The 8,654-nt window shown below is 41.4% G+C and overlaps 1 protein-coding gene across 2 annotated transcripts in view; it reads left to right on the top strand.

The window, feature by feature from the left end:
• Positions 1-6,998: 6,998 nt before the first annotated feature.
• The window catches only part of LOC124596167 (hemolymph lipopolysaccharide-binding protein-like), a 34,930-nt gene continuing 33,274 nt past the window's right edge, over positions 6,999-8,654 (top strand). For both annotated transcript variants that reach the window (XM_047135205.1, XM_047135204.1), the window contains exon 1: positions 6,999-7,112. In XM_047135205.1, the coding sequence (XP_046991161.1) occupies positions 7,100-7,112 (13 nt within the window). In that variant the 5' untranslated portion in view covers positions 6,999-7,099. The remainder of the gene's footprint in view (positions 7,113-8,654) is intronic.

Here is an 8,654-nt window from a genome sequence, read left to right as displayed (position 1 = left end):
ATATACGTCTGTGTTTTCGTGAAGATCTGGAAATTTTAGCTTTTAGTTGGGTCCTTCAGAGTTCAAGGGTTGTTCAAAATACTTTCTTAGTATTTCACAGTTCTGGGTATTCCTAAGGCCTATTTTATAATTTTCATCTCTGAATCAAATACTTGGAGCTTGGTAGCCCTTTAAATATATGATAGGAATTGCGTGAGCTATTTTTAACAAAGCTGTTTTGAATGTCAGTAAACTGTGTCTTCTCGAAAAGATCGTTTAGCACTATTTATTATTGTTGCTGTTTCTTTCCATTACACTTTAAATTGAACAAGGTGCTCAGTCTTCCCAGAACATTTTCATTTTTTCTAGTTTTTCGTTCTTTCTGCAGCTGCTTTTTCACAGGTTTCATTCAGCCAGGTTTTGTTGTTCATTTTCGTTGATCCAAATTCATTCTTCGCAGACCTGTTGATTTCTTTGAATACTTCTTACCAATTCCCTGATTTAACAATTTTTATTTGTTCTTGAAAAAGTTTGATTACCTCTTTTGTGAATTTGAGCCTGTCTGTGTTATATTTAATCAAGCTTTGCTTTTATTAGGGAGCAGTTTCGGTTTGATTTTACTCAGGTAATGATCAAATTCCCTGTTCCTTGTTACTTTTATATTCGTGATTTCCTTAATATTACTTTAAAAAGTAACCACGTTACCTAACTGGAACACCCTTAGTGTTATATTTGGATATATCCATCTTTTTGCTCTTCCTGGCAATTTTTTGAAGGAACATGACATTAACTTCAGCTGCAGTGTTTTTGAAAGATTAATTAGTCCCATGCCATTTTTGTTCGTTCCTTTTTGGACTATTTTTCGAAAAAATTTTTCTCCATATTTGTATGTGAAGAGCCCCTAATAACATAAGATTTTATTTTGAAAATTTTGATTTTTGTTTTTCATAAATCATCTACTTTATTCGGATTTTTCTTATTCTCATTATTAATTAGAGCATGGCAGTTAACAATGGCATACTGTTTGTTTTTGCATTTCACTGTGAGAAGAGAGAGTCTTTCTGAACTGGATTTGCATTATGTAACGTTATCTACTAATTTTTATGAATATAGAAGGCCGAACCAAGTATTCTCATCCCTTTCATAATTTTTATTAGCATACTGTGATTTTTGGTTTCTGTAACATTTTCGTCCAATGGCAGAAATACTGAATTCAGTGTTCCGAAACTGTTTCACTGCGGAAAATCGTAACACGGTCCCTGACTTCAGCCGTCGCACGGACGCCAAAATGGAAAATATTGAAATAAACGATATCGGAATTGAAAAACAACTGCTATCACTTAGTAGCGGAAAAGCATCCGGACCAGACGAGATACCCTTAAGATTCTACAGTGATTATGCTAAAGAACTTGCCCCCTTTCTATCAGCAATTTATCGTAGATCGCTGGAAGAACGTAAAGTACCTAGCGACTGGAAGAAAGCGCAGGTCGTTCCCATTTTCAAGAAGGGTCATAAATCAGATGCGAATAATTATAGGCCTATTTCGCTTACGTCAATCTGTTGTAGAATAATGGAACATGTTTTGTGTTCTCGTATTATGACGTTCTTAGATAATACAAATCTCCTTCATCATAACCAACATGGATTCCGCAAACAGAGATCATGTGAAACTCAGCTCGCCCTATTTGCCCAAGAAATTCACAGTGCCGTAGACACTGGCGAGCAGATTGATGCCGTATTCCTGGACTTCAGGAAGGCATTTGATACGGTTCCGCACTTACGTTTAGTGAAAAAAATACGAGCTTACGGAATATCGGACCAGGTTTGTGATTGGATTCAGGATTTCCTAGAAGAAAGAACACAACATGTCATTCTTAACGGTTCAAAATCTGCAGATGTAGAGGTAATTTCGGGAGTACCGCAGGGAAGCGTGATAGGACCTTTATTGTTTACAATATACATAAATGACTTAGTTGACAACATCGGTAGCTCCGTGAGGCTATTTGCAGATGACACGGTTGTCTACAAGAAAGTAGCAACATCAGAAGACTCGTACGTACTCCAGGAGGACCTGCAGAGGATTAATGCATGGTGCGACAGCTGGCAGCTTTCCCTAAACGTAGATAAATGTAATATAATGCGCATACATAGGGGCAGAAATCCATTCCAGTACGATTATGCCATAGGTGGTAAATCATTGGAAGCGGTAACGACCGTAAAATACTTAGGAGTTACTATCCGGAGCGATCTGAAGTGGAATGATCACATAAAACAAATAGTGGGAAAAGCAGGCGCCAGGTTGAGATTCATAGGAAGAATTCTAAGAAAATGTGACTCATCGACGAAAGAAGTAGCTTACAAAACGCTTGTTCGTCCGATTCTTGAGTATTGCTCATCAGTATGGGACCCTTACCAGGTTGGATTAATAGAAGAGATAGACATGATCCAGCGAAAAGCAGCGCGATTCGTCATGGGGACATTTAGTCAGCGCGAGAGCGTTACGGAGATGCTGAACAAGCTCCAGTGGCGGACACTTCTAGAAAGGCGTTACGCAATACGGAGAGGTTTATTATCGAAATTACGAGAGAGCACATTCCGGGAAGAGATGGGCAACATATTACTACCGCCCACATATATCTCGCGTAATGATCACAACGAAAAGATCCGAGAAATTAGAGCAAATACGGAGACTTACAAGCAGTCGTTCTTCCCACGCACAATTCGTGAATGGAACAGGGAAGGGGGGATCAGATAGTGGTACAATAAGTACCCTCCGCCACACACCGTAAGGTGGCTCGCGGAGTATAGATGTAGATGTAGATTTACATCTCCATTTCCATACTGAATTATCCGATTAGTATTCTCATAAGCTGTATCTCTTGTCCTTTGCTTGAGACATCGGCATGTATATCAGAACTATTGTAGTCTGTGTTGGTTTGCTGTCTATTTTGATGAGAACAGCCCTATTATTGAACTGTTCACAATGACCCACTCTCTGCCGTACCTTCCTATTCACAACGAATACTACTCCTGTTACACAATTTGCTGCAACCGTCGATGCTATCGTTTACTCGTCTGACCATAAATCCTTGTACTCTTCCCATTTCACTTTACTGATCCCCATTGCATCTACATTGAGCCCCTGTATTTCCATTTATAGATTTTCTAGCTCCTCACGTTCAAACTTCTGATATTCCAGGCTTCCTATCCCTTTCGTTTCTTATTCTATATTTTTATCATGATCATCTGCCCCTTGGCAACTCACTCCTGGAGATCTGAATAGGGGATTTGTCCGGAATGTGTTACAGGTCACATGTCCTGTAGATACACATTTCATGTCTTCATTGCAGTGATTCCACTGCATTCTGCACTATCATGACGTTTACCATTGCTGATTCTTCCATCTTTTAGGGGCACTATGCCGCGTCAAGGGCAAGGGAGTGCCCTCAACATTAACTTAAATATTGCTCGATTTGGAGAATGACGTAAAATCACTGACCTCCCAGCAATTAATGTGGCTATGTACTGTATATACAAGGGATATCCATCTACAGGGATTTTGCAATCAGTGAAGAGGTACCTGTCGAAAATCGTGGAAATTCGAATTCCTGAAGTCGATGTAAACTAAAGAAGACATTCTTAACTCACAATGCGGTGAGACTGTTCTTTCACTCAATGTACTGTGTATGTTTAATTGTTTCGCTTTAAGTACACTGAAGTCAAGTAATTAGCTTTCTCATTCGCTGGGTCAGTATTGCGCAGAAGCTGCAGTGAAAACAACGTTCTAACCAATGTACCACCACCTTCTCTGTATTACACAGGGGGCACTACAAATGATGGTAGTCAACGTTCTCCACGCAATCGGCAAACCAAAACCCAAATCCTTCCATCGAACTGCTACAGGTTACACCGCGTCCCGCCAGGTGAACTGCTCAATTCGACTGGCTACGAGAAGTGAAACGTTACCGCTGATCCGCCATCAGTCGGTGCAGAATTCTGACTTTGTGGCGAGTTGCTGATGATGACGGGGAAGACCACAAACGTCGGTTGTGAAGCGCCGGTCCCCCTTCCCTGCGAGCAGTCGGCGTAGTCCTACACCTGCGAAGGCCGTTCGTATCCATTGCTGGTGCACTTTTTGGCCATAAGGGGCGATCAAAATGTTTCTGGTCGAAGACTGTACAGTCCAGAATCGGTATCTCACTCTGGTTAAACTGCCGTAGGAATTGAGGAAGTCATGCCGCAGACGCAACAGGTAGAAGAAAACCCGTTTGGTGGGTGAAACAGTGTGTCCTGTTGCGTGAAGAAGTCCCTACTGCCTGTTGCACATTCTCGTCCGGAATGAATCGTCAACTCTTCGAGGCCTTTTTGTAAGTATTATTCCTGCTTCAGCAGGTGTGGTTTCATGACATTCCGGTAGGTCGTGGCGCTATACGGAGCCTTCAAAATTGTGTCTGTAACGGAGGTGTGTTTCAAGCAAAGAGCTGTCAGTGAATTTGTTTTGCCGGAAAACCAGAGCATCGCAAATATTCACTGGCTGTTGCAGATTGTCTACGATCGCGCAAAACCGTCCGCTCTCCAGTGTGCCGGCCGCCCGCACTCATCTGTGTGTCATCTACATCTACATCATTATTCCATTGTTCACAATAAAGTGCTTGGCAGACGGTTCAATGAACTACTTTCAAGCTGTCCTACCGTTTCACTCTCGAACGGCACGCGGGAAAAACGAGCGCTTAAATTTTTCTGTGCGAGTCCTAATTTCTCTTATTTTATCGTGATGATCATTTCTCCCTATGTAGGTGGGTGCCAACAGAATGTTTTCGCAATCGGTAGAGAAAACTGGTGATTGAAATTTCATGAGAAGATCCCGTTGCTATGAAAAACGCCTTTGTTTTAATGATTGCCATTGGAATTCACGTATCTATCTCCTGTACTTCACGATAATACAAAACGACCCGCCCTTCTTTGAACCTGTTCAATATCATTCGTCAGTCCCACCTCATACGGGTCCCACAACACACAGCAATACTCCAGAATAGGGCGGCCAAGTGTAGTGTAAGCAGTCTCTTTAGTAGATTTGCTGCACGTTCTAACTGTTCTGCCAATGAATCGCAGTCTTTAGTTTGCTCTAACCACAACATTATCTATATGATCGTACCAGTTTAGGTTATTTGTAATTGTAATCCCTAACTATTTAGTTGAAAATACAGCCTTCAGACTTGTGTGACTTATCGCGTAATCGAAATTTAGCGAATTTCTTTTAGTACTGCTGTGAGTAACTTCACTCTTTTCATTATTCAGAGTCAATATCCACTACTCGCAACACGCAGATATCATACCTAAATCATTTTGCAATTAGTCCTGGTCATCTGGTGACTTTACAAGACGGTAAATGACAGCATCATCTGCAGATAATCTAAGAGGGCTACTCAGAGTGCCTCCAATGTCGTTAATATAGATCAGGAACCATGGAGGGCCTATAACACTTCCTTGGCGGACGCCGGATTTTACTTCTGTTTTACTCGATGATTTTCCGTCTATTACTAAGAACTGTGACCTTTCTGACTGGCAATCACGAATCCAGCCACACAACTGAGGCGATATTCCGTAATCACACAGTTTAGTTAGAAGACGCTTGTGACGAACGGTGTCGAAAGTCTTCTGAAAATCTAAAAATATGGAGTCACTTTGACATTCTCTGTCGATAGCACTTATTACTTCGTGAGTATAAAGAGCTAGTTGTGTTCCGCAAGAACGATAGTTTCTGAACCCGTGCTTTCTATGTGTCAGTAAATCGTTTTCTTCGAAATGCTTCATAATGTTCGAATTCAGTATATGTTCCAAAACCCTACTGCAAATCGACGTTAGTGAAATGGGCCTGTAATTCAGCGGATTACTCCTACTTCCCTTTTTTGGTTTTGGTGTGACTTGACCAACTTTCCAGTCTTTAGCTATGGAACTTTCTGTGAGGGAGTGGTTTTATGTAATTGCTAAATATGTAGCTATTGCATCTGCATACTCTGAAATGTACCTGACTGGTACACTATCTGAACCGGAAGCCTTGCCCTTTTTAATTGATTTAAGCTGCTTTGTTACACCGAGGATATCTACTTCTACGTTTCTCATCTTGGCAGTTGTTCTTGATTGGAGTTCAGGAATATTCACTTCTTCTTTGATGTAGGAGTTTCGGAAAACCGTGTTTAATAACTCTTCTTTGGTAGCACTATGATCAGTGACTTCACCGTTGTTATCGCTCTGTGAAGGTATTGATTGCGTCCTGCCACTGGTGTGCTTTATATATGACCACAATCTCTTTGGGTTTTCTGCCATTTTCCGAGACGAGTTTCGTCTCCTGCAGTGTTCGAACATGCGGGCACTCTCGTTTGAGCTGATAGACCAATCACACTTAAATACGTGTCTGCACAACTGGACTTCTCGTGTTCCGTTAGGAGTGCACCAGTACATCAACTTCTCTCAAAAAAATTCACACTCCAGGCGTCGGTAGTGTATTCGCAGCATACTTTGTGGAGCACAAAAAATCTCTGTTTTCGTTGCTGCTTTGCTAAATGCTCCCTCGGCACTGATCTTTCACCTAACTCAATCGACGTTCTCCATGTGCTTCAGTGACGCGAATTTTTATGTTATCGTAGTCGTTTGATCAGGAAATGGATCATAGTTTCTTCAGTTTCTCCTTTAAGTGCAGAGAGGTAGCTGAGAAAGTGTGCTCGCTTCATTACCGTGAGCAGAGTGGAATTATTTTGTTGTCGGTGACGAGCTTTTCAATTTGCATAATCAATCACCGTAGCGGCTTCAGAGATGCGATGTCTTGGAATCCATTTAGTTTTTTACTTGTTTAGTATTCTACGAAGTCATCAGCGGCATCCTTTCTGCGCCCAAACCGGCTGCATTATCAACAATTACCAACTAATTGTTCGTAGAACGTGCCAGCGATAAATTATGTAACTGTGCCGGCTTTGGAAAAGACGGCGTCGCTCAGATTACGCTATCCCGTCTGCCATAAGGAGTGTTACAGCAACCAGCAGTGCCGAAAGTGGCGAGAGCTGACCCCACAGCTGTCTCTGCAATTCAGTATCCAGTCTTCCGCAGACTCCAGCGCCACGACATGGCCTCCACAGGTACAGTGCGTTACCGGTGGTATTTGGAGGCGTAAATTTTTGCAGCTTTTGTTTTAGTGTTGTTCTGTTCGAAGACTGTTGGATGCAGATCTTAACGCTAGTCTACCCTGTGCAACTTTCTACACTGCAGAATAACAACTGCAGCCTACACACATCTCAACCTACTTACTGTATTCGACCCACAGTCTCCGTCCTCACTTTCTACAACACCAGCACTCACCCCACCCTTCTCGTTGGAGGTCATCGGTCTCATCGGATTGGGGAAGTACGGGGAATGAAGTCTGCCGTGCCCTTTCAAAGGAACCATCCCGGAATTTGCCTGGAACGATTTAGGGAAATCACGGAAAGCCAGAATCAGGACGGCCGGACGCGGCATTGAACCGTCGTCCTTCCGAATGCGAGTCCAGTGCAATAAGCACTTTTTTCTTTTTTTTCTTTTTTTTCTTATGTTAGGGCCTCTCATCACCCCTTCTAGCCCTTCCATTCGCTCTCCTTCATGCGCCTTCTTCGGCGAGCTTCAACGCCCCACTTTTTTTAATTTTTAAATGGGTTACTAAACTGAATTGCATCTTGAAGACAATGTTAGAAAATTGTAATCTGAATATATTACTGTGAAAATAACTCTCTCTATAATACTGTTGACTGCATCAACGGAACGCAAAATTATTCTTCCATTAGAATTTAAACAAAAATGAGAGAGAAGCAAAAGTAAAAATTAAGAGAGGAAATTAAACTTCTTCAGTGATGCACGTCTTATGCATTACAATAGTTTTTCCCTACTATTCTTGTGCTGTGGCTTCACTCCTGTTACTTTTTGGGAAAACATGCTTTTTCGGGGTTCTGTTGAGGCCTTCACGGCTACCGTATCGGCCCCGGGGCACACGAAGTCCCCACCGTACTTCACCCTCAACAGAAATCCACTACTTTGGCAGTCTATCTTGTTCCGTTGATTTCATATTATTTAGGTATTAAAAGATGCCTTGTTTCTGAAACAAAATTTGTATCATATTCCCGAACTTCTTTTTATGGTCTTTGTTCCGGTATATTTTGAAGTATTCTCGATATTCTTGTAGATTGTCATTGCCTTTGTTGTTGACAACATAATTGACAAAATTTCCGAATAGCCACAAGATGACATTGTTTTTTTGTGATGGAAAGGAAACTACTTCTGGGAAGAGTATATCGTGTAGTGTGATTTCTCTTCCATCGGTCCGTTTGAGAAAAGCGACTTGCAATACAACGTCATTCCAAATATTCTTGTATCCATTACAGATGAAGCGATGCTTTAAGGAGTCCAAATTGTGACATTTTTGGCACACATAGTTTGCATGTAGTCCTATTGAGTACAGTTATTCATTGGTACTAATTATGTTGTTGACAACTCTGTACCATGACGCTTGCACTTCCGTAGTCAGTGTTTAGTTATTTATATTAGTCCATACTTTTTTTCCAAGTTTTTGTTGGGATACTTCAGCTCCATTTTATTTTGGTTTTCGGGTGATTGGAACTTCTCTACATATATTTACTTGTCCTCTTATTTTT

Source organism: Schistocerca americana, chromosome 2 (assembly GCF_021461395.2).
Source record: "Schistocerca americana isolate TAMUIC-IGC-003095 chromosome 2, iqSchAmer2.1, whole genome shotgun sequence".
Taxonomy (NCBI): Eukaryota; Metazoa; Arthropoda; class Insecta; order Orthoptera; family Acrididae; genus Schistocerca; species Schistocerca americana.
The sequence above is the reverse complement of the archived record's forward strand: the minus strand, read 5'-3'. Positions and strand labels throughout refer to the sequence as shown.